General features: G+C 60.2%; 1 protein-coding gene and 1 pseudogene across 1 annotated transcript in view; one reads left to right on the forward strand and one right to left on the reverse strand.

Moving 5' to 3' along the window:
- Positions 1–1,958: 1,958 nt before the first annotated feature.
- The window catches only part of NTN1 (netrin 1), a 182,099-nt gene continuing 158,878 nt past the window's right edge, over positions 1,959–25,179 (reverse strand). Inside the window, exons 5-6 of the mRNA XM_022595418.3 lie at positions 19,876–19,950; positions 1,959–6,265 (exon numbers count right to left, since the gene is read on the reverse strand). Coding sequence (XP_022451126.1) covers positions 5,937–6,265; positions 19,876–19,950 — 404 coding nt within the window. The 3' untranslated portion in view covers positions 1,959–5,936. The remainder of the gene's footprint in view (positions 6,266–19,875; positions 19,951–25,179) is intronic.
- On the forward strand, positions 11,044–17,385 carry LOC149744747 (uncharacterized; annotated as a pseudogene).

A 25,179-nucleotide genomic window follows, 5' to 3' on the forward strand; every position in this document is an offset into this window, starting at 1 on the left:
GGACCTGCAGGCAGGGGAGGGGGTAAGAAGCTGGTGGGGTGAGACCGTGAGGACCTGCCGTCCAGGCCTGGGGTGGTGCCGGGCAGGGAGGCTCCCCCTTTTGGGAGATACCCACCCCACTCTGAACTGAGGGGCAGCCCAAAATTGCCGAGGCATCCCGAGCGGCTGGGATGGGCCCCCCACCCTGGGGTCATGTGGCATTTTCCAGCTGGGTCTGGCCAGGCCTGGTTTCCCCCTTCAATGGCGTCAGGCCCAAGGTCCCAGGCGGCCGACAGGGCTCTGGATCGGCGGTGTGAGCAGTTAGTAGTACCCCAAGCGTAGGGAAGAGAGGCACGACCCGTCACCTGGGGTGCGTTTTCGATGAAAGTAAACTTTATTAAAATAACGTCATAAGTACTGTTTAACTGAACTGATTAATTAGAAGCATTTAAAGTCTGGATACTATATAAAGAAATCCAGATACCTGGTTACCACGGGTACTTTTGTTCCACGGCAATGTCATTATAATTAATAACTGTAACCAAACCTTAGTTTTCATTAGCCCCAGGACACTCCGCTGTGCTCCCCGCAGAGCCCTGGACCCTCCTCGCACGGGGCTGCTGCAGGATTCCCGACTGTCCCTCTGCTCCAAGGACTGTCAGGTTCTCTCCTGACCAGTGCTCTGACAACCACCAGCCGGCCTGTAGCCGGTACTCCTGCCTCTCCAGTTCCGGGCTTATACCGAGAGTTCTTTGTGTAGATTAGTGAAAGATCATGTTTTATCTAGTTGGGTTTTCTAGCCTAGCCCTGCTGAAGGTAAGTGCGGTTTTCCCCCCTTTATTTTGAAAAGTGGGCCAAGACTCGTCTTTCCTCTAATTGCTTCTTATGGCTTCAGAGTTCTCCCACCTCCATGCCAGTAACAGAAAGCATTTGCCTCTTTCCAGAAGTGACTTGCTGTCCTGTTGAGTCTCCAGTCTGATAGAGTATTTGGATGGATTAACTCATTGCTTTATTTCTCACACTGGCTCTGTCCGTCCTTTTTTCTTTTTTTAAATAAATTTATTTTTATTTTTGGGTGCGTTGGGTCTTCATTGCTGTGCACGGGCTTTGTCTAGTTGCGGTGAGCGGGGCTACTCTTCTTTGCAGCTCACAGGCTTAGTTGCTCTGCGGCATGTGGGATCTTCCTGGACCAGGGCTCGAACCCCTGTCGCCTGTGCTGGCAGGCGGCTTCTTAACCACTGCGCCACCAGGGAAGTCCCTGTCCGTCCTTCCACGCCTAGTTTTTCTTAAACGTCTTTATTGAGACTCAAAAGAGTATAGATAGAGCTATCTGTTCAACAGAATCGGAAACCTAGGTGCGTCTCTGCCGTGAGCCGGCAGCCCCCATCCCCAGGCGCTGTCTCGGGCCAGAGGGTAGGGATTTACGAATGCGGGAGCCTCCCCGAGAGCCAGCCAGACGCCGGGGAACTCTCCTCCAGCGGGGTCTGGATTTTTGACTAGACTCTGCTGGCCCCCCGAGTCCCTGATGGGAATCTCTCGGTTTCCTCATACCTCGGCATTCCGGTCTCTAAAGTGGACTTTTCCAACCACCTTGGGTCAGGGCTTGGCAGCAAGCTGGCTGATTTCCTGCTTTGGCAGATGTCTTAAATCCTGCAAATAGTCCAGCTGGGTCTGAACTGGCTTTGAGGGGAGCCCGAGGCTGCAGAAAAGGCTCGCTTTCGCCTCGGCCTGTCCAGCCACCTGAGGCCTGTAACCTGTCCCTGCCCACCCAGCGTCCGGTGCTGCCGCCCCTGGGTCTACCCACCTGGGCTTTAACCCCTGGTTCCGAGAGCACACCTCCCGTTCCTAGAGCCGGACCCCCTGAGGAGGCTGGGCTAGCCCTGTTCCTTCCTGCACCGTGGCGAACAGCGTCTCAGCCTGCCCTCCACGCAGCGGGGACAGGCTTTCCGTGCCTTCCGGGGGCGGGCTGAATCTGCGTGGCTGAGACTTGTCTTCTGAACAGCTGGGTGCAGAAATTATAGCTTCCTGGTGACGATCGGCTCCACTTTGCATGGTAACGCAACATGTTCCTAATGACTGAATTGTTTATTTAATAGAGAAATCACAACCATTTGGAAGTTTAAATATAGCCTCCAGAAAGCCAGTGAGCTCAGCTCCTGGTGGCTGCGTGGCGCCAGCCCCGGCCCCATCCCTGCGCCGAACGAAGCCTCAGCGATGGCTTGAGAAAAGTCTTGAACGTCACTAACCCTGTTGTCTCTGCTGGTGAGTCTCCCCTTAGTTGTGAATAGAAGAAACTGGTTACGTGCAAGGCAGAAACTCTACTTGCAGGTTCTGAGTCAGATGGGGAGGTTCAGAGGTGCACTCTGCCCCACCCCTGGAGTCCCCCTGACCCGGAGCCCTGGGGACTGGCCAGGATGGATCCCAGGGATGGTCTCTTGGGGACTGAAATAGAGACTGTCCAAATCGCACTTGGAGCCAGCCCGCCCCTAGGACCTTCCAAGCAAAGCTGCCCTTTTCCTGTTTTTGTTTTTTTGAATCTTTTTATTTTAGTGGGTTGTTAGGGCACCATCTCAGGCTTTGTGAAAAAACCCAGGGCTCTGTCGTGCTGGGGAGTTTTTAGACCAGAAGCCATATTCCTTAAATGGCCTGAGGACTCACCACCCTCTCTCCCCACAGGCCGACCACCCCGTAGCTCAGGCCACCAATAAAGACCGGGAGACAGAATAGTGCACAAGAGTTTATTTAATTGATATCTGAATTTAGTTCTGTCACGTGGGGCCCATGTTACAAGTTCCATCTGGGTCCATTACAACTCTAACCAAAAAAAAAAAAAGAAAAAAAAGAAAAACTTAAAAAATCCACAGCTTTCTCCATGTCATTAAATATATTCATATATAATAACCATAATATATTAGTATGCATTGGAGAGGAACACCGACCCAAACAATATGTCATGGTCACAACTAAACATGTACAATTCTGAGTGAACAGAACTCCGAACGTAGGAGGGAGTCGGGGGGAGGACGGGAGGTGCCCTGGGGAGGGGGGCTGGCTTGGTTCTGGTAGGGCCAAGGCCCCACGAGCACACATTCCGATAGCCCTAGGGTATGGCCTGGCTGTGGCCATGAACCGTGGCCCAGTAACCCCATCCATGGGTCTGGTTTGTCCACTCTCCAGTCGTCCTTTGAGCATTGAAACCCTAACATTTTTCAGTTTCTTAAAGGGACCATCTCCCGATCCCTCAGGGTCTCCTTGATTTCAGTCTCATTCCAACCTGGGGCAACCCCAAGCCAGTCTGCGCCCATTTCCTGCAGCTACTGTGGAGGCAGAGTGCCAGGCGGGCGCGAGGGGCCACCTGGGGCAGCTCCCGGCCTCCCACTGACCAGGACCTGAGGATGCTGCCTCCTGCCCTGCTGGCTCAGGATGGAAGCCCCAGCCTGCAGGTGAGTCCAGGGGCGGGCCCCCATCCGCCCCACTTCCCTCTGCCCCAGTAGCATTACTGTGTGTCAGAAACGCAGGGACCCTGCTGTCAGGGGCTCCAGACCACCCAGCAGGTAAGAAAGTGGGCAACTTGGAAATTTTTTTTTTTTTTTTTTTTTCCTAAAAAGACTATTCTGGTATGTTTTTCTTCAAACACCTACAATATCACAACTCTGGTTAATACACTCTTCAAAATCTAGTTCCATTTTATATCCTTTCCTAACTGTACAAGCCGGAGCACCTCAATTCTTATTTCCATCTCCTCCCGGGGAGGGGGGGCGAGGGGAGGAAGAGGGGTGCTTTCCCAAGGATGGGTCCTCACCCCAAATTGGTGGCTGGATTCAGAGGAGCGGTGGGCTGGCTCTGGCTGGATCCGTGAAGTGGGGAGGGCAGCCTGCGAGGACTGATACCCCAACAGCGTCCTCGCCCCACGCTGGCTGATCTGGTCACTCTGGCATTCCCTAACATTTCCTAGAGGCCAAGCTACGTTGCTCTCGGGGTGCCGAGCAGGAGGGCGAGGCTGGTTGAATTTAAAGCAAGATGCAGTGCCGCTTGGCAGGCCGTTGGCTCCAGCGCCTGAGGGGCCTCAGAGACGACCAGTGCAGGCCCCTGGTGATGGGGGCTGAGACTCGGGCCCACTCAGGTGGGAGGTGGTGAGGCTGCCGTGGCCCTTCTGGGCGGAGGGCAGAGAAGCCGGGCCAGTATGAATCGATGCCGGACAACTGGGCAGGGCAGGGCCTCTCCAGGCCTGTGGGCCAGCTAAGTGCACTCGGACAACCCTGGGTAGCGTTGGAGGGCCAAATGCGGGGAGCGGTCCCTACGCTCCCAGCCTTGGGCTTGGACTCAGGCAAGGCAGACACCCCTTCCCAGCGCAGTTCTGTCTTCCCCCTGCCCCTGGGGGCATCTCTGGAATCCCTCCAAACACCCCCAGGCAGCCTTTCTCCCTCCACCTTAGGATCAGCCACGGCCCTAGCTGCCACCTCTGAAGATGTAACTGTGCCCATCCCTGCCCCCACTTCCTGATCTCTGTGCTCCAGGCCTGATGCCATCACCAGGGCCAGCATCTGAGGGCTGACTCACCCAGAAGCACCCCCTGTGGCCTGCGAGGGAACCGCGGAGGGTCAGACAGCCCGGCTCTGCCACTTAACTGCACGGGGACACTGGGGGTGAGAACCCGTCTCTCAGGGCTGCTACGAAGATAACAGGAGATCCCAAGGCTGAAGTGCCTGGCACAGGGCGGGTGCGCGGTAAACGGCAGGGGCGATGGGGGCCGAAGCAGGGAAGCCAGACCACGGGGCCCGAGCTTCATCCTTGGTGTGACCCCTCCGAGCGGCCAGACCCCAGCAGGGACGATGAAACCCAATTCCTGACAGAGGAGCCGGGCCTCGACTGCAGTGTGCGGCCAGTGCAGCTGGCGCCCCCAGGCGACAGGCCCCGTGTGAGGCCATCTTCGGGGGCCACCAGAAAGGAGTGGGCGAGGTGCTGCCGGGCGGTACCAGGACAGCCAGGTAGGCAGCCCCGGCGGGCGGCCCCAGCAGGCTTCCCCAGCTTAGCGGCCTCTGTCCCTACTCTGGGGGAGCCAGGAGTGAGGGCCGCAGCAGGCACTGGCCACGGCTTCCTCGGACCCAGCACCCTAGCGGTTCCTGCCCCTGCCAGCCCGCGGCCTTACTGCAGGCCCTGGCCAGCTGTGGACACTGCTCGGGGCCTTGTGGGAGCTGAGGTCATCACACGAATAGCGTCACTGCCGTAAACCCCGCCCGTGCCCCTTCCCCGGAAAATGTCACGAAGGGGCCGCTTCCAGCTTGCCAGAAAGGAGACTCTCGGGGAGGTTTCGCGTTCGCGATGCCGCCTCCGTCAGGCACCTCCGCGGGCTTCTCAGGGGTGGCCCTGGGCTCACCCGTCAGCTGGGCGGGGGCTTCCCAGCCGGGGGGGACCGAGGCGGCGCGGTGGAGACCACAGGCCGCCCGGGGAAGGCTGCTGGGACAGGCTCCTGCCGCCCCCCCCCGCATGCCCCCAGGGCCCTGCACAGGGGACCCCAGTTGTCACAAGCAGGGCTCCTGTGGGAATTCCCCAAGAAGGGTGTGGGTTTTTCTGTGCTGGGGGGAGGGGGAGGGGGGGTTGGCCAGGCGGTGGGCCTGGGGGTTCACAGTTCTCCTCGTGTGCTCTTCTCTACCCCTCGCTGTGGGCCACCTGCGCGCTCCTGCGCCCGCCTGCCCCGGCCCCCCTCCCGGCCCCGGGGGGAGCGCCTCTCTGCTCCGGAGGGAACCCGTGAGGTAGCTAAATCTCGTCCTCAATCCGCCGGGGCCCAGGCGCGCGAGGAGTGGGGCGGGGCCCCGCCGAGGGCCCCGCGCCGGCCCCGCCCCACCCTCCCCCCAGCTGGAAAAGCCCTCACGGGCCAAGTCCACGCCGCCGCGGTGGCGGGGCGCCCGCTCCCCGGCGCCCAGCCCGCCCGGCGCGCCGCTGCCCCCCACCCCGCGCTAGGCCTTCTTGCACTTGCCCTTCTTCTCGCGCTGCTGGAACTTGCGCAGCCGCCGCGCCCACGTGTCCCGCCACTGGATCACCAAGCTGCTCTTGTCCGCCACGATGCCGCTCTGGTCGGGCGAGTCCTCCGCGTTGCCCAGCAGTAGGTACTTCTTGAGGGGCTTGATTTTGGGGCACTTGCAGGCGATGTCCCGCGAGCGGATCCACAGGTTCTGGTCACCGCGGCGGATGCGGCTGGTGCCCTGCTTGTACACGGAGATGATGTTCACCGTAAACTTCCACCAGTCCCCTGCCTTGTCCGCCTTCAGGATGTGGATCTGGACGGCTGCAAGGAAGCACAGGCAGGAGGGTGGGCCATGGGTGCCGCCTGGACCCCGAGCTCCTGCGTCCAGGAGGGCCAGGGATGGGGCAGCCTGTTTGATGGAGAAGGGAAAGAAGCCCCGGAGCCGGGAAGTGACTGCACGGGGTACCCGACTAGGAAATGGGTGTGTGGTGGCAAAGCTGATACTGGGGCCAAGGCCGCTGTTCCAGGAAGCCGTATGTCCTGTGTTTTAGGTGCCACCCAGCACTGTCTTTGGGGACAAGCCCTTTTAGGGTCCAGGAAGGTGCTGTAGGTTCTGACCACATCCCCAGAACTCTGGGCAGAATCCAGCTGCCGGGGTGGGTGCCCTCCATGAGCACAGCACTGGCCGCTCAGCACAGGCTCGGGGGAACCTCCTCAGATGGTACCCCCTGGGCATTTCCAAAGGCCCCGTCACTTAACATCAAGCCTCATGACACCCCTAGACATACAGCCTTGCCCTTGATCCAATCTCAGAAAACCAGAATGGGGTCTCAGTGCCCAGGTGCAGTGCACGCTGAACAGCCCTTCAGGGTGGCTGCAGCGTCTCTTGCAGAGTCCAGGATCCTTGTACTTGCCCGCCTCCCATCCCTGCCAGACTGCCTTGTCTCCCTGGCCTCCTGACCCTCTCCCCATTCTCAGGCCCTTCCCCTCCCTTTCAATTCTCTGCTCCTCCTTCCCTGAGTAGAAGGGGTTCTCAAGCTGGAGCAGGCATCAGAATCCCGTGGAGGGCTCGTCAAACACATGGCTGGCCTCACCCCAATTTCCTATTCAATAGATGTGGACTGGGGCCCAGGACCGCACACCTCACACATTCCCAGATGCTGCGGGTCCAGGGAACACACTTTGAGAATCAGTGCTCTAGTAAACGTTAACAGGTGTTCTTTCTGCAGGATATTAAGAGATACTTCGTAAAAGGAGGACATACTTTTTTGTTTTAAGGGGGGGGATTTTGCTCAAATATGTGAGAGCCTTTAATCTACAAAGTGTGTGCACACACGCGTGTATTGGCTTCCCAAACAACTGACTGCAGGACCCTTTGGCTGGTGCATCTCAAGGCACCAGAGCCCCATGGAGCCTACCTGGGGACCTTCTGGTGATGGTGGTGGTGGTGGGAGAGACACACAACCATTCCAGGGGTAAGTGCAGAGGTCTCTGCTGTACTAACCCCCGTCCGAGGGAAACCTGGACTCCCTCCCCACGGTCAGAACATGGCGCCTTCCCCTTGCCACCACGTCCTGAATACCCCTGGACAGGCTGAAGATCGTGGACCTGAGCCCGCCTGAGAAAGGAGCTTGTCTCCCCAGATTACAGGTGAAGCGACCAAGACAAGGTGCGCTCCAGCCACGAGGACATGTCCCCAGGGAATGCCATGAGGTAATCGCCTGCCCGCTTTGCTCTGGGCACTGGGCCCACCCACAGCTTGGCCTGGCTGGCCTCTCTCAAGGTCTCCCCAGGCCCTCCCCGTTCCCCTCCCGTGCCCACACTTAGCCCCGGGGTGATGGGAAGGGGCAGGGACGGCTGGGCCCTCCACCGAACGCCATCTGACTCATCCTTCTGGGGCGAGGGAAGTGGCGCATTTTCCCATATTTTCATTTCAGCTGTTCCTGGGCATCCTCAACTTTGCACTCCAGTCTGAGGGCTCCAAAGAATGGCTGCCATGGCAACCGTTTCCATGTTTTTCTCACCAAGGGACTCAACACTCAGTGTGAACTCTGAGGTGGGGGTGGGGAGCCCTCCAGCCTGGAGAAGTGGCTGGGCTGTGTGTGTTTGACTGCTCAGATAGAGGTCACCGTGGCAACTGCGTGCCCCTCAGCTAAGCAAACGGGGAGCCGTCCCCAGCATCGCGAGAGCCCCGGTTTCCTCTCCTGGCGACTGAGCTGAATACAGAATGAGCCTCCCCCAGGATGCAGCTGTTTGCCTGTGCGGGACCTCCGACCCCCGGCCCAGCCACAGTGTCCCCCCAACCAGGGTGGGCTGGGGTGGCCAACAAGGATGCTGCAGAAGGCACCTCTGGCTTGGGCCCCGGGAGAACGTGGCTTTGATCATATGTTGGTGTTAAGAGCTGAACTGTGTATCTCCCCCCCGCCGGCAAAATTAATACATTGAAGTCCTAACCCCCAGCGCCTCAGAATGTGGCCGTATTTGGAGATAATTACCTCTTAACGACTTTAAGAGGAAGTTATAAAGGGCGGGCCCTAATCCAATATGACTGGAGTCCTCCTAAGAAGAGATTAGGACAGACACGCACAGAGGGACGACCACGTGAAGACACAGCAAGAAGACGGCCACCTACGAGCCCAGGAGAGAGGCCTCAGAGGAAACCAACCCTGACGACACCTTGATCCAGTACTTCCAAACTCCAAAACTGGGAGAAAATGCGTTTCTGTTGTTTGAGCCCCTCAGTCTATGGTACTTTGTTCTGGCCGCGTGAGCAAACTCATGTCACTGGAATCAGAGACTCGGGGTCTTGGGCCTCAGGGCCAGGTGGGAAGGCAGAGCTGGTGAGGCCAGAGGGCTCTCTGGACAAGCGCTGGCCCCCAGGGGCCCTTCTCCCTGCCCAGCCCTGTAGGAACGTGACTCTTCCCTGTAGGACCCACCTTGCCTGCCTGGTCTGCATTTCCCCCTGCCTCTTCCCCCTGGCAGGGCATCTGGAGCAGCCGCCACCCTGCTTCCCCAGCCCAAAGGGGACCCACCTAACACTGAGGACGCAGCCCGGAGGGGGATCGGGCCCTGGACACCTTGCTGTCCTCAAGCAGCCAGGGGCTGAAGCAGTGGACACAGGTCGATGGGGACGAAGCACTGGTCCTTGTCGTCCTTCCACCCCAGCAGCGCCCTGGCAGCCGGCTGGGACGGCACGGGGCCGGGGGCAGGGGCGGGTGGTGGTAGATTCATGTGATTATGCTGGAAAAAGTCCACATTTCCGCTGCCCTTGGCAACGCCTCTGCATATTACACAGCCCACCAAGTATGAGCGGCACACACAGTGCGCAGGCCAAGTCCCCGCAGTGCACACACGGCCGAAAATACACATTGAAACTGTGACCTCAGGCAGACCTACTCAGCCCCCTCGGGGAGCACGCAGGGCTCGGCTGCCACCTCTGATGCCCTGCTGCCTGGGAGCCAGGAATGACCGGGGTCTCCTGGGGGCCTGTGGCACCGCCCAACCGGGGTTGGGGGGGGCACTTGGTGCAGCGGCCGTGGGCCCATGGTCCCCGAGGGTGTGCCCCTTACACCCACACGACGCTCACTCCAGGCCAACGACCCTCAGTCCTAAGTCCCCATCCCTGCACTGCTGTCCTAAACTGGCCTCACAGGGAGGATCCCCCATCCCTCATTCAGAAACGAGGCAGATGAGACGACCCTCAGAAAGACAAACGGTGAGATCAGACCATATCAGACCCGGCGATAAGAGGCGTGCTGAGACCCCCCACAGGAAGAGGGAGGGTCCCAGCACAAAGCCACCGGGGCCAGACTCTGAAGCGCAGACGAGGGAGTGGCTGAGGCCGACTGGCCGGGAGGGGAGGCTGCCCACACCTGCTGGTGCCTGGGGCCCCACACTCGGGATAAACATCCCCGTCTCAGGGTCCACACCATACATGCCTGCCCGCCCTCCCTCTGAGCCCTGCTCACCCAAACATGAGGGCTCAGGATGGAGCGGGCACCCACAGAAAAGCAAGGGGCGCACGCAGCCTCCGGAGAGCAAGGAGTCAGCCCCTGGATCCCAGGGGCCAGGCTGCACTTAGTCTCCTGGCCTCGGGGGTCCCTGGGCTGCCAGTTTCTGTAGGAAAACCTTCCTGCGGCGGGCCCCGGGGCTCTGGCGAGGCTGCAGACAGCCCCGAGCAGCTGCCCCCCTCAGCAAGTCCGGGGCTCACGGGAAGGGCCCCCCTCAGCAAGTCCGGGGCTCACGGGAAGGCCTCCTGTACCAGGAGCCCTCCTCGGCCCCCAGGGCAGGGTCGTGAGGACTGATCTCTGCTCGCCCTCCAGCCAGCCTCCTGGCTACTAGGGGCACGCACCTCTCCAGCCCTAGGCAGAGGCCTGGCCCTCGAGGGCGAGCCGTGACTCCAAGGGGGGGTGGGGGGACAGAGGGCCAGGCCCCGGAGGCCAGGGCCAGCGAGAACAGCCAGTGCCAGCGAGAACAGCCAGTGCCAGCAGCGGGCTGGTTCTGGCCACGGGGCAGGGGGCTGGGAGGCAGGCCGGAGGCCTCAGCCAGCCCGGGGGGGTCCTCTCAGCCCCATTCGTGGCTCAGCCCGAGGCCCCCGTGTGTCCTTCCGTAGGCGCAGACCTCTGGCCATCCTTCCCGGGGTGCCTCAACCTCCACTGAGTCCCAGCGCTGGCAAAGTACCAGGCCGGCAAAGGCAAGCTGAGAAGTGGGGAGCTCCAGGGCCCAAAGGGGGCCACGCGGCCCCATGGCAGCCCCCTCCTCAGTCCAGAGCCCCTGTTCTTTCAAATCCTCCCTCCCTCCCCAGCTCTGGCCCAGGAGACCGAGAGTCTGTCAGCTCTGGGCCCTTCGAGGACCTGGCGTTGCCACCACCTTGGACAGTCTGTGACAGGCGGCGGCACTGGGCTGACTGATGCCCACGCCCGCTTGCAGGTCTCGGGGACGTCCCGCCGGGATCAGAGCTCCTGGCCAGACAGGTTCTAGCACAGCTGCTAGGTCAGCGAGGAGTACACAGTTAGTGCACATCCATCGGCGCGCAGCCCGAGACCGATGACCTGCTGGGTGGGGCCTGGGGCAGTGGCCGTGGCTCAGACCCTGGGGGGATGGGGGGGGGACGGCGTGAGGGGTGCGCCCGTCTCCTCTCCCCTCAAGCTTGGGACACCTCTGCACGGAGGCTTCCTGCCTCCTGGAGGTCTCCCAGATTTATGGGCTGCTCGGTGTGGGTCCCCGGGGGCTTCCCAGCAGCTGCCCCTCCCAAGGAGGCTTGGGTGGTCAGCCGTACCTTCCTGTTGGGCCCGTGCAGCCAGGGAAGGCTTGTCGCCCATCTGCCTCTGAGACAGCAGCCAGGACGAAGTGGGGGAGGACACTAGCCCCACAGAAACCATTGAAACCACGCGGCCCCATAAATCTCCCGGCACGGAAAACGCGTCATGAGTTGCAGCTGCTTTCATAAAGTGCAGCTCTGACCACATGTTTCCCAGCCCCCTGTGAAGGTCAGAAACGGCCGAGCAGGGCCGAGCCTTGTTCGCAGGGACGCTAACCTGTGGCGGGGGCACGGCAGCCCTGCCCGGTGGAGGGTTGGAGGCGTGCTGTGGTCAGACCCCCCCCACCAGTCGGAGTCCTCAGGAACCCCGGGGCTGCCCCGCCCACCAAGGCCCCACCTCAGACCTTGAGTAAAGTGCGGACACCCGGCTCGGGGCTGGTGAAGGCTCCCCCTTTCCCTCCTCAGCCTAAGAAGCAACGGTACGCCCCTCTCTCTAAGACCACCAGCAACACAGAGGCGGCCTCAGCTTCCCCTGCTGGGTCCCAGTGCTTGGGCTCTGTTCTGGGGAGGGGAGGGGGTGAGGTGCCTGGGACTGATGCCGGGGGCTCCCTGGAGGAGGGGCCCTCAGGAGAGCTGGGAATCAGAGAGCCGGGCTCCAGGGAGGCTACTGGCCCTCTGCCCTAGGAGATGGTCCTGGTCTGACCCTGCCAACACCCCCGGCCCCCAGGCGAGATGCGCTCAGGAGACTGGCCGCCCAGCTTTGCGAGAGGCTCAGGCAGGAGAGTGGAGCTGGGCCCTGCCCTGCCCCAGCGGGGTGCCCTCCTCGTGGAGGCAGGTCTCCCCTGCAATCAGCCCGAGGGAGAACGCCCCGGGTGCCCCCTCCCAGCCAGAAGCAACCGAAACGGCCCAGGCAACTCCTGATCCGGTGCATGTGCCCACAACCATCATGGGCACGGCCCCAGCTGTCACGGTGCCACCCTGGAGAATGGCCGAGGCTCCCCGCCCTCCCCCACGGGCCTCACACGCCTCAGGAGATGCCCCACCACCCACATCTGCCCCCCATGCCACACACACACGCACACACGCGCACACACACAGCGACAGTGGGGCTGGGCAAGTCCCCCAGGTCGGTTCCCATCATCAGTGGGGTTCGGCCTCTGGTGGAGGGCAGGCAAGAGAGTCAGCCTCCCCGCCGTGGCCTCAGCCCAGACCCCGCGCCTCCAGGGCTCACATTCTGGCTGCAAGTTCGTACCCACTCCTCAGCGGGGCCCCCGCGCAATGGTTCTGCCACAGCCATTGGCAGCAAACCCTCTACACAGAGCAGCCCCTCCTCCCACGCTGGGCTGGCACCCAGGACACCGTGCGTGGAGCCCTGTCGTGGAGGGCAGGTGTCCAGCAGCAACTTTGGTCCCCTTGCACCCTCTGAACACGGCACTCGCTCAGCTCCGAAGAGTCAAACCACCCTCAAGGGATGGAAGCTGCTTCCCCAAGAACACCCAGAGAAGGGGCCTCAGGCCCGGAAACAGGGGCCAGAGCAGGATCCTAACCAGAGCCCTGCTGGCGGAGGAGCCCACTCCGGGGGTGACCCTTCGCAAGCCTCTGAAAAGCTGTTCTGACCTTAGGCCAGGCCTGCCTCCCCGCAGGCAGCCCAGGCTGCTCAGAGGTGATGGAACTCTCGGGGCGTCCCCACCTCCTGTCAGCCTGGGCCTCACACAAGCAGGTGAAGTGGCAGGTGTAGGAAGACCCCAGGAATAGCGACGGTACTGGAGTCCTCGTGCCAAAGGCTCTAACCCCGGGGAAGTAGGGTGTCATCCCACTGGGGAAAGATGCCCATCCAAGCCCCACATGAGTGGGAGAAGTGCTCTGTGATCCTGGAGACAGGTGGCTGGTGAACGGGGACAAGTGTTGCCTGTCTGTAGGGGAAGGAGGCCCATGTCCCTGGGCACCTTGGACAGATCCCCGCCTTCCCCCACCCCCCAACTCCGAGCCTCGGTGTCCCAGTCTGTGAGATGAGAGAAGACACCTTCCATTAGACAGCCTTCCCTACCCACACCTCCTTTCTAAAAACAGGATGTTCAGAGGAGAGGATGCTGCAGGGAGGGGGACAGACGGGCCCAGCAGGTCCCTCTGGAGCTGGCACCCTGCAGCTGCTGGGGCGACAGAGGTTGGAGGCCCAGGCTCTGGGCTCCCGTCTGTGGAGACGGGGAGGGCTGCGGCCCGTCATCCCCTTCACGCGGCAGGAGGCCCCGATGGGTGCAGTGCCTTGTGGGCTCAGGGGCCTCTGTCGAGCTGTCACTGGGGCCCACTGGCCCTCGCTGCCCAACCTGGTGGTCACCCGCATTCTGCGACCTCAGGCTGACTCATGCCGACCCGGCTCCACATCTGGCCTCCATATGGGGCTGGCACTCTGAGGGGGGAGGTCACATCTGGCTGGGGAAATCGGAGGATCCCCAGGGCGCTGGTGACCCCCGGGGAAGGGTCAGTGAGCCCCTGAAACGCCATGCCACGTGCTGCCGGCTGGGCTGCGTCCCGCTCCCCGGAGCTGGGGACAGTGCTGGGGCAGGGGCGGGGGCAGCTGGCCCCCACCCCGGCCCCTGCTAACTGCCCTGAGGGGGACAGCCCCCAGGGTGCCCCTCTATCATCTGCCCACCCCCAGGCCCTGATGTCACGGCCCGCTACAGACACGGGAGCCGGGCCCCCAGGACGGGGTTGATAACCGGCCCCGTGTTCCCTACTCGAAGGGACTGATCCTGACCAGGAATAGCTATTGACCCCAAGGTCGAGAAAAGGAAGGGCAGGGGGTGTCAAGAGGGGGAGAGGCCATCATTTGCCTAGAGGCCCCGTGTCCCTGTCCAGGCCTGAGTTGTGAGGCTCTCCCCATCACCCCCGCTCACCTCATCCCGGCCTGAGCAGCCAGATGAGAGCCCACAAGGGCCGTACCCACCACCTACACCTGCTCCACGCGAATCCGAGGTCACTCTGCCACCAGCATCGTCTCCACTGCCAGCTCGGCCTCCCCAGCCTCCAACACGGACCCGCCCGTGACCTCCCTCCACCGCATGGGCCGAGCCCATGGCTGAATGGCCACGCCTACCCCGCCACTGTGCCCAACGTCTCGTCTCCGACAGCCCCACTTGCCCGACACTCACCCCAACACCGCGGTGACCACTCCTGCTCATCCCCACGGAGATGTCTTTGCAGCTTCTCAGGAGCCAAGAGTCAAGGGTCCCGTGGGGGAACCAGTCTATGAGGCCCCCCAAAGGGGGGCTGCACCCGCTCTGCTGCCCAAGGCTCAGCGCCCTGGCACGGGGGGCAGGCTGGGAGCACAAGGACCTCAGGCCTCGGAGGCCCCGGTCTGGGGCGTGTTCTTTACCTTGTTGAGTCTCAGCATCCCAACGGCAGGAATAAAAAGCCCTCCCTCACAGGTGTTTCTGAGGATTCGCTAAGGGTGAGAATGAAGGCTGTGAGGTGCCCACCCGGGGCCTGCAGGGCAGGGACAGACACCAGCCTGGCAAGGCCTCTTCTCTGGGGTTTCCACTGCCCCAGAAGGTACAGGGTTCTCGGGGGCGGGGATCCGTTTAGGTCCCCAGGCCCACCTCTGCCGGGGCCCCCAAGAAAACACACGCGTGCACGCATGTGCACACACACAACCTCATGAACCCAGCTCCTCCCCACAGATGCCAACAGAACTTCCGCTTCGAGCTGTATCCTCAGAAATCATCCTTGAGGGATCGCAGGAGGAATGCTCGAGACAAATCATCTAATGAAAAGCATTCTGATTTTCCATCTGGTGGTGCCAAAATGTCTTTCAACAAAAGGGGTGACTAATAAACATTTCTGGGAACGAATCCTTTTTCCAAGAACTGGCAAAAGTGAGATGATCTCACCTTTCAGAATGCGAGCTGTCTGTCTCCTCCCGCCTCCCCCCACCGCCCCACTTCTGCATCCCAGGGAGGAAGAAGAGACGGGTGGCAGCCCCCGTGTGCCAATGTGAGCGGGACTGGCTCTCGGTGGCCTCAGAGTGGCTCCTGCACGCAGACGTGAGCCCAGCTGCCGAGGCCCACAGCAGCGTCTCGCCCAGCCTCCCTGGCCTCCAGCCCTGCACCTCCACACTCCCTCTTCTCCCGTTTCCCCAGCCTGCTCCTCCCTCTGTGCTCAGACACTTTGCTCCCTCTGCCTGGGAGCCCTGCTTTGCCCCGTGAGCACTGGCTACCTGCGCTCCCTCCTCCAGGAAGCCCTCCCTCTACACCCTCCCTGGAGGAGGGACCAGGCCCCATTCTCGTCCCACCCCAGGCCGGACCCTGGCCACACGTCTCCCGTCCATGCTGTCATCTGTGTGCGCATCTCCCCTCTGATTCCGGAAACTCCTGGAGGGCTGAGCCTGTGTCTCCTCCACCTCTGTAAGCCCAGCACCCGGGACGGGATGGGGCACACAGCAGGCACCTAATGGGTGTCCGAGGAGGGACTGGCTGAGGTGGGGACGCCGTGTGAGGGGGCAGGACCTCCTGGGACGTGTGTGCGGTGCCCACGCAGAGTGGCCACGGGAGCCGAGGGGAGGTCGCGCAAACACCAGGAGGTGAGTGGGGACCAGACAGTGGAGCCTCCCAAGGAGCACAGGGACCAGCGAAGAGGAAGCAGGGGGAGGGAGGCTGAGGGGCAGGGGCAGGCCGGCCCCTCTTCCATGCGGGCCAGGGGTTAGAAAGTCCACTCCCCACACCAGCCAAGGGGTGTCTCAGCCTGAAGTCATTGCCAGGCCTCAGCCAAGAGTGCAACATCCCTACGGTAAATGCCCCGGGGACAGCGTCACCTGCGTGCCTTGCCTGACTCTGTACACACCCACCGAGGTTCTGGAGCCCCGGGCTTCTGGGTAGATGCGCCGCGGAGCCAGCGACTCCAGGAGGGACGCACGCGCTCTGCCTGCGTGGGCGCCGCCGAGGGGACGCGGGCTTCGTGGATGTGCTCACGCATGCACGCTCATGCACGCACACACACGCACACACCTACACACGCTTGCTGGGAGCATTTACGCCAAGGAAGGGCCCCTCTAGGCTAGGTTTTCCTGGAAAGTCGGCAGGAAATGCTAACACACTAGGAAATAATAAACACCGTCTTCCATGTGCAACTGCTCCGCCCCGAGCCGTCCACGGGCGCTTCCTCAGCACCGCCACGGACCCCTGCCCCTTGGAGGTGGCCCGGTGAGGCCACCAGAGGACTGAGGTGGGCCCAGGAGAGGGGGCCGCCAACGGCAGCACCGCCACGGACCCTGCCCCTTGGAGGTGGCCCGGTGAGGCACCAGAGGACTGAGGTGGGCCCAGGAGAGGGGGGCCGCCAACGGCAGCACCGCCACGGACCCCTGCCCCTTGGAGGTGGCCCGGTGAGGCCACCATCCTTGCCACGTCTAGAAGGACGTCGTGTCCCCTTGATCTCACCACCACGGGACAGATCAGGAAACAGGCCCAGCCTGGTCCAAAGTCACACAGCAAGTGTGGTATCTGCCCCCGGATTCTGGGGCCAGTGCCCCATTCCCTACAGATGGGACTGGAACAGCTACCCTTCCCTGTCCCGGGGTCTCCCCAGAGCAGAGAAACAAGGCGGCTCAGCCCCGAGGCCTCCCCCGACCTACTGGGCCCTGTCTCACCAGGAACACGGGCAGGACCAGCAGACCCCAAGCCAGCCGGGGTGATTCCTTGCCCCCTGCTCCCCACGGCCTCCCACCCACTGGCCACCGCCCGGCTCAGCGGAGACCCAGACCCAGGTCCTCCCGCTGTACAACATCAAGACTCCTGAGCTGGCCTCAGAGGAGGAAAGGGGCCCGGGGCCTGCTCTTCACTACCCCTCCCCCACTAGGTTCTAATTAGCAGCTTCTAGAACGTCCAAGTGCCCTGGTTGTAAAGTGAAGGAAATGTGTTTCCTAATTGGCTCCCTGCCGGGGTGTCAGTCAGAGAGCAGGGATTATGCGGCCCCTGCAGCCTCCCTCCCGGCCTTCCTAGGCCCGCCGGCTCCCTTCGCCATCCTCGCTCACCTACCCCAGGTCTGCTCGGGCGTGGAAGGCACACCTCCACTCACACCTCATCCAGGGGCCCAGCAGGATGCGAGGAAGGTTCTCCACAAGGTCCGTGGGCCCCGGTGGGAGACCTGGCCTCCGGCCTCAGAGCAAGGCCTGCGGCTGCTGCCGGGCTGAGCCCCCGATGCCCCCTGCCCAGCCCCTGTGGGTGCCACTCACTCCTTCCTCCACAAGCCTCTCCCTGCCTGCCCCCACCCTGCTGGGGTCGGCCAAGCCCTGTCCAGAAGGCCCTGTGATCCCCTTCCTGGCATCTCTTTGTCCTGTCTTCTGCCTGAACACGCAGGCCTAGTTGCTGAGCTGGGGTGGGCTGCTCCCCAACTCTGAGGCAACCCCGAGAGCATCACGGACGGTGCTAGGGACCAGAACGCGCCTCCGAGAGTCTCGGGGGGTGGGCGGGGGCGGTGCCAGTCCTGGCCTCGGGGCAGTGGGCCGGGGATCAGTGATGAGAGCGTTAAAGCTGATGGCACAACAGCTCCGGACCCTGTTGGCGCTCTGTGGGGGCACCCCGCTTCTCTCCTGCACCTGCTCTCCTCAAATCTCACCCCGCAGCAGAAAGGTGGACGCCTGGGCTGTGTGCTGGTAGCAGCGCAGGGCCAGGAGCTGGGGGGGAAGGTGGCGTGAAGCCGTCATGAAGTCTGGGAAGGTGGGCATGCCGGCCTGCTTCTCAGCCCTCTTGGTTTTGGGACACATGGGGCCCTGGGGATAAACGTGATGGGGGAGGGGCGGCCAGGGAGGCCGGGCCTCTGCTGGGCAAGTCACCTCAGCCAGCTGGGCCAGGGACCGTACCTAGGACACCAGCTTCCCTCGGATAATCCAGGATGGAGTCAGGCAGCAGGGGACAACAGGAGGCCAGAGGCCGAGCCCCCTGCGCCACCGCCCTTGTTCCCTGGGGGGCCCATAGCGGGGGCAGGGCTCAGGGGGGCCCCTCTGGGAATATAACAAGAGGGGGCCAGGCCCCCTCCTGCAGAAAGAGGAACCTGCCTGCTGCTGGGGGTGGGTGGAGACAGGAGAGCTCAGAGGGGGCCAAAGTGTCCCCCACAACCTCAGAGGTAGGGGAGGCAGAATTCAACGGAGGAAAACAAGTCAGAGAGAGCAAAATGAGTCCCACAGAACCAGGAGGCAGACGGATCCATTTGGGTAACTGTAAACAAAGGTCCTACCTTCCCTTTCTTCACGGGAAGAGCAGAACGGGGGTAGGGGGAGCTGCAGTCAACACCTCACACAAAGTCTGCGCGGCGCCCCTCCTCCCAGGCCCCTTCCCCAGCGTCTGCAGAGAGGATGCTTCAAGACCGAATTCAAACCACCCTCCCCCCAGGCGGCCCACCTGTTCCTTCCCCACCCCCCCACCCCCACCCCAGCTCTGCGGGGGAAGGGAGCAGCGGTGGCAGAGTGACAGGCCCAAGGCTCTCTCCTCTGTCACCCTGGCTCTCTGGGCCTGGACAGCCTCGATGGGCCCCCAACCCTAAGCCTGGGACACCGCACAACCCTTGGGTCCTCCCACCCTTGTCCCACCCGAGTCCCACCTCCCGTCCCTGGCAGACGCTGAGGGTCCCAGGCCAGGAGCATGGACCACACAAGCCTAATCCGATGCCCCTGGGGCCTCTGGGGGCTGCTGTCACCCCGGGTCAGAGACAACACTTCCTTTATCTTTACACCAGCTCAAAATCAAGGTTGGTTTTCCCAAGTTTCTGCACCGCCTTGGGATGCAAGCACTTAAAAGAGGCTTTTTAGGAATTCACTGTGGACCCAGAGGGCTCCGGGACGGGATGCCCACGGCCTGGCCGCTTCGGAATTGACACGCCAAACCCACCGACCGCTCCGACCCCATCCTGAGGGGAGTGCAGCTGGATCGTGGTGTCTGGCCAGCCCAGGCCTCCAGCGGGCCGGACACTCTCAGGGCCCAGAAACCACAAAGCCAGATCCTCACCGCGCGGGGCAGGGCTGACGACGCGGATTCAGAGAAGGGGTGCAGGGGTCCCCACCCCCAGTGCCAGGGTGGACGGCGCCCGGGGAGACTGGGGGACGGACTGGACACCCTCTTCCCAGGAAGGGAGCCTGAGGCCTCCAGTGACAGGGAATCTCTGCAGCCCCCGCCCCCACCCCGGCTCCTCAACGCTTGGAAGGAGCTGGCTTCTGGAATCGGCATTTTAAACACACCATGGAAGCGCCCTCCCTTTCTCCAATGCCCGGAGGACCTCTCTTCGAGCTACAGAGCCTCAGGCTGAATGCCCATGAGTACGGATGAGGGCACCGAAGACCAGAGAGGTAAAGTGACTGGTCTACAGCCACACGGCCCCTCAGGGGCAGAGTGAAGCCTGGGAATCCCAGGGCTGTCAGGCCCCACTGGCCAGGATGCCTCCCTGCAGGGCCAGGGGGGAGAACCCTGCCCACACGCCTACGACCCCTCACACCACCTGCCGCCAAGAGGGAAGAGCTGGGACATTCCTGGGCGTGGGACCCATCCCACTCGGCTCCCGTCGGGTCCCAGGGACTCTGTGAGCAACACCCACGCAGGGCCACCTGCGCCCCAACCCCAGCCCCTCGCTGGTCATGTGGTGCCCTCCCCTCCCCTCCCCTCCCCTCCCCAGACAAGGGGCTCTCACTCACCGTAGTCCTTCTTGCAGTACTTTTTCATGTTAATCTTCAACTTCCCTTTGGAGGCCTTGCAGTAGGAATCACAGTCTGCAGGGGAGGGGGGGAGCACAGACAAAACCTAATTAGGCGGGCGAAGAATAGGCTGCCGGGCCGGGTGGGAGGCCACCTCCCTAAATACCCAGAGGCCTGTGATACCCAAGGGGCCAGGCCGCGCGGGCGGCCATTCAGGGCGTCCTGGCCTTCTGGAGAGGCACTGGGACAAAGGGCCCCCGCCTGACCACCCCCGCCGGCCCCCCGGCCTCCGTGAGGGACTCTGGGGGCTCCCATATTGTGCCACCCAGGGCTTTGGAGCGCCACACAAATTCCCCCTGTTCTTAAGATGCACCCGGAGCCTGATTAAAGCCAATAGAGGCCTCATTGTCACCCCGCACCCCGGGTCTGTGTCAGGCGCTGGCTTCCGTGGCGAGCAGCCTCTGGTTGGGGTCAGGCCCCAACAAAAGAGGTCACAGAGGAAATTAGCAGCCCATGAAGCATTAGAAAACCCCTTTGGTGTCCACTCTACTGGAGTGTGCAAATAAAATGCCCCACGAAGAAGAGTTCAGTTCTAATGGGCCCTACTGCTGAGAGGCAGGGCCGCCGGGCCCGCGTCTGCCGGGTATCAGTTCGGGGACGTCCCAGTGCGAGCCGGGCAGGATGTGTGATGCCCTGGGGCCTGCCTCCCCTGGGGGTGGCCTCTGTCGGCCCAGCAGATGCAAACCTCCAACGCAGGTCCCCCCCGGGCCCCCTCCCTGCCAGCTCTTCCTTCTCTTCAGATAAGGTGATGCAATTCCTTTGCCAGATCTGTATTCACACGTCAGCTTTTGGCGTGACGGCCAGCCCACGACAGAGGCCCAATAAATCACTCCAGCCCGCCCCGCACCACCACTCAGCATGCTGGCTCTCACTGAATTCTCACAACCGTTCTTTGATCTGCGGGCATTATTCCCATTCTACAGACTAGGAAATGGAGGCTGCCTGCCCAGTGCATCCCAGACAGCTAGCAAATGGCGAGACTGGGCCTTGCACTCGAGTCTGAGATGCCAAGATCACTGTACTCGTGGTTATGCTACGCTGAGTCTCGGTAAACACCGATGGGTTCTCCCTCGATAAGCATGAGGCGTTCAGCTCAGAGCTGGGGACGCACAACGCCTGGCATTCCAGCAACTCCCAGACTGCCGGCACGGAGAAGCGGCCAGGCCAGCCCCGGGGCTGCGGAGGGCCCAGCCTGTCCTAGGAGTAGTGACGGTGCCAACGGGCTGGGTGTGTGTCCTGGCAAGGGGACTAGAAAGGGGGAGGGAAACACACACACACACACAGGTGACTGCTCCAGGAGCAGGTGCCAGCCCCCCATCCTGCAAAGGGGAAAACCAAGGCCAGGGTGGGGGTGAGGAGTGATCTGTGTGGGAGTACAGGACAAGGCCAGGGCAGGAGGCCACCTGTCCCCCCAAACCATCACTTAGATCTGCAGGGAATATTCAGAGATCACCCCAGAGTCAGCCTCTGGCCCATGGGAGGTGGCTGCCTCCTTCAAGGTCCTAATTAAAGCTGAAACAGCTCCATCCTGTTGCCCTGCGAGCCGCAGGCCTGGCAGCCCTCTGCGGCTTCCCGAGCCAGCTTCCTGGGGCACCCCACTAGGAACCAGTCTCCAGAAGTGGGGAAAAACAGCCCCCCTTCCTGCCCCCAGGGGTCAGAGTCCTTGGACCTCTCCCCCCCACAGCCGGATGCCCTGCCCGGGGGCAATGGAGTCCACAGTACCAGCCCCTCCTGCCAGCTGGTGGCTTACTGGAGTCAGGACCTCGTGGAAGGCAGGGGCTGGGGCATCCAGGGAGAGCGGCCTGTATTCCACTGGGGCCAAGCCCGAGGCGTCGACACACGAGGTGACGGTGAGTGGAGTGGCCCAAACCCACAGGCAGTGGCACCGCCCCCCACTCCCCCGCCCCGCATGGCACTGCTGGGAACGGCCGCTCTCAGCCACATCTCTGCCATCCCAGGGGCAGATGGTGCTCACGGCAAAGCCACTGCTGGGGCTGAACCCAGGCCGTACCTAAGTCCTGGCGTTCCCCAGCAAGCTGGCGGGAATCCCTGCCTGCTGTCTTCCACTCGGGAAAGAACTAGAATGCCAGCGGTGCCGGTGACGTCCCTGCAGGGACGGCCTTGAACTCACCCTCATCGCTTTCTCATTATTTTTCTTTTTGGCCCTCGTCAGTACTTGCATTCCGGTCAATCACCTGCCCTGTCTCCTCTGTGGGGTGGAGACTCAGCCCTGGAGAGAGCCCCTAACAGCACGTCAGCTCCTCCAAGCCTCCAGGCAGCCCTGTAAGGAAGGCACCGTGATTCCCATCCTCAGACAGGACAGCAGAGCTGACAAAGGTGCCAGGGTGCCAGGCCCAAGTGCACTGTGGGCTGGAGGGGAGGCGGCCCCTGGGAGGACCTGGCCCTGCACCTCCAGCCCTCCCTTCCCTCTCCATCACTCCCTCCTAGCAGCATCCACAGCTCTTCTTTTCAGAGCCAAGTATCCACCTGGGCCAGAAACCATCCTCGAATGCGTGGCATCCATCACTGCCTAGTTAGATCCAGCTCCAGACCCCATGTGACAAATCACAGCTGCCCCCATGAATATCAAGTCTGCTCCTCAATAACGAGAGCCACTCACAGGGCACTAAAGAGGCATGTGGCACTGCTCTCAACCCTGCCTGTGCTCCTAACGGCCTGGTTCCCAACCCAGGCTTCTGGAATGACCCAGAAGCTTTAGGACAACACTGATGCCTGGGTTTCACCCCCAAGACATTCTGATTTCACTGGTTTAGGGGGCAGCCTCCGTGTCCAGATTTTTAAAGTTCCCCAGGTGAGTCTAATGTGCAACCAGGCTTAGAACCACTGTCTGAGCCAACTGTAGTCGCAGGAGGTGGAGACAGTCTCTGCACCCAAGCCTCGTATGGAGGACCCAGGCTGGCAGAGGAAAGGCTCAGAGGGGTGACTGCTGACTCAAACTGGGGTCATAGGGCAACCTCCAGCCGCTCGTCCTTGCGGGAAATGGTGCCAGCCTCAACATGTGCAGATCTACAGCTGTATTCGGTTTGTTGTGGTGGTTGTTTATTTTTTATGTGGTCTTATGTCTTTCCTTTCTGTCAGCCAGCAATTCTCATCAGGTCAGTGTGCTTGTTGTAAACTGTCCCCTCTCCCTTCTGATTTGCTGATTCTGATTTAGTTGTGAGCTAGGAAAACAAAGACTAAGGTTATTCGAACTGTATGTAAAAGCATGGGTCAACAGGCCTGGAATGAGAGACTGAACTGCTCTCCTTTGGGTGCAGTGAATAACCTTCAGAGCACGGACACCATGGCAGCTCTCTGGCTGCGTGCTGACTCTTTGGGTGTATTCCAGAGAACTGAGGTCACTGGACAAGAGGTCCCTGGATAAGGAAAGTGTTCCTGAATTTTCATCTTTCATCAAACACACACACAGCTACAGAGACTGCCTCAAGATGGACCAAACCCAGCTTTAAAATGCATCTTTGACTCCTTCAAAATGGCATCTACTTGCAGCTACCCACGTTTCCTCTCCTTGTTTTGTTCCAAAATAGCTATACAGACAATGAAAAAAAAAAAGAAAAGAAAATTCACACTAATGCCAAAAACTAAACTGACAGATGACCCAACGCTGGAATCTGGGAGCAATCGCTATTAATTAAAGGCAGATGGTGGTAGAACAAGCAAAACCTGTCCAGGTTTTACCTCAGGACAGAGCTCTTTGTCTGATGAACAGAAAAATCCTGGGGAAAAAAAAGGGAAGATGACAGGGAGACAACAACCGGAGAAAGAATGGGCAGGAAGTGGGTGGGGGCCCCATGGTGGAGCCAGATCCGGAGAAGGGAGGCTTAAGGAAGGGGATGGATGGACGGGAAGGACTGCGTTTGCAGTGGGTGCATGAACTCACGTTTTTATCTAAATAAGAACAAGAAAGTCAGGCAGTGGAGACAGAAGGACACCACCTCCACAGAGCAGAAGTGAAATGAGGAGAAAGGCTGGGAGGGATTAGGAACTGGAGAGGGAGCTGGATGCATTCCCTTGCCATCCAGCTTGGGGCTGGAGTGGGAATCCAGCTGTCAAACTAGGCCAGGGATCTGCAAATCTTTTTGCAAAGTCCCAAACAGTAAATATTTCAGGCTTTGCAGGCCATACGGTCTCTGTCTCAACTATTCAAACTGTCACCGTAGCTCAAAAACAGCCGTAGACGATATGAAACTGAATGGGTGTGTCAGGCTAAAAAAAAATTCTAAAAAGACACAGCCTCTATGAAGTAGGAGAGAAAAAGCCATATGGGAAAACGAGGCCAAGCTGAAAAGGCCACGTGAGGATGCAAAAAGGGTGACACACGAAAGAAAGAAGAGCTGGAAAAACCTAAACCTAAAAGCCTAGGAGCACAATTAAAATCGACTTTGGAAGCAATCAAGAGAAATAATACTGTAGAAAACAGATTCAGAAACATGGAGAGTAAATCGGAGAGATTCTCACAAAATTTAGAGGAAAAGGATAAAGACGTGGAAACTGCGAAAGACAAAATGATAGGGATAGAAGAGGGAAAGTGGAGAGATGGCATATAATTGGGAGAAAACTGCAGCAAAGACCAAAGATAGGATCCCTGAGCTGAAGGCCAACCTATGTATGAAGGAAAGGATGAGCTGAATTTTTGGAAAAAATCAAGGATAAAAGACCAACACACCCACGTACATCTTTGCAAAACATATGAAATACCAGGATGAGGAAAAAATAGATACAGATTTAAAATCAACAAGCAGCTGGCCAGATGACAATGGAGCAATGTCTATAGGTTGTGAGGAGAGAAAACTTTGAGATCCAAGATTTTTATACCTAGCTAGACTGTCTTCTATGTATGAAGGTCACAATAAACCAAAGACATTCTCTAGTGTGCAAGGTTTCAACCATGTATCCTTTTTGAGAGGAACACTGGAGAATGTTTTCCAACCAACTATGAAATGGATCAAAAATAAGAATGTAAGAGGGGAAAGTCATGGAATGAACACACTGGTGATGAGCACGCAAACCAGCGGACATAGAGGTTTCCAATTTGGTTCTAAGAGTGAAGGCAAAGATCAAAATAATTTTTAAATGTTTGAAAGGGAGCATCAGACAATGTATAGGTATGTATAAATAAGTATACAAATTTAATCTGCCACTTTAGATGATATTAACAAAAACTGAGAGCGAGGCGGGGAATACAACTTTTTGTCTTAAGCAAGCAGAACACAAAAGATGCTA

This window comes from Delphinapterus leucas, chromosome 19 (genome assembly GCF_059928025.1).
Source record: "Delphinapterus leucas isolate spDelLeu-1000000601 "Yukka" chromosome 19, BTC_Dleu_Yukka2, whole genome shotgun sequence".
NCBI lineage: Eukaryota > Metazoa > Chordata > Mammalia > Artiodactyla > Monodontidae > Delphinapterus > Delphinapterus leucas.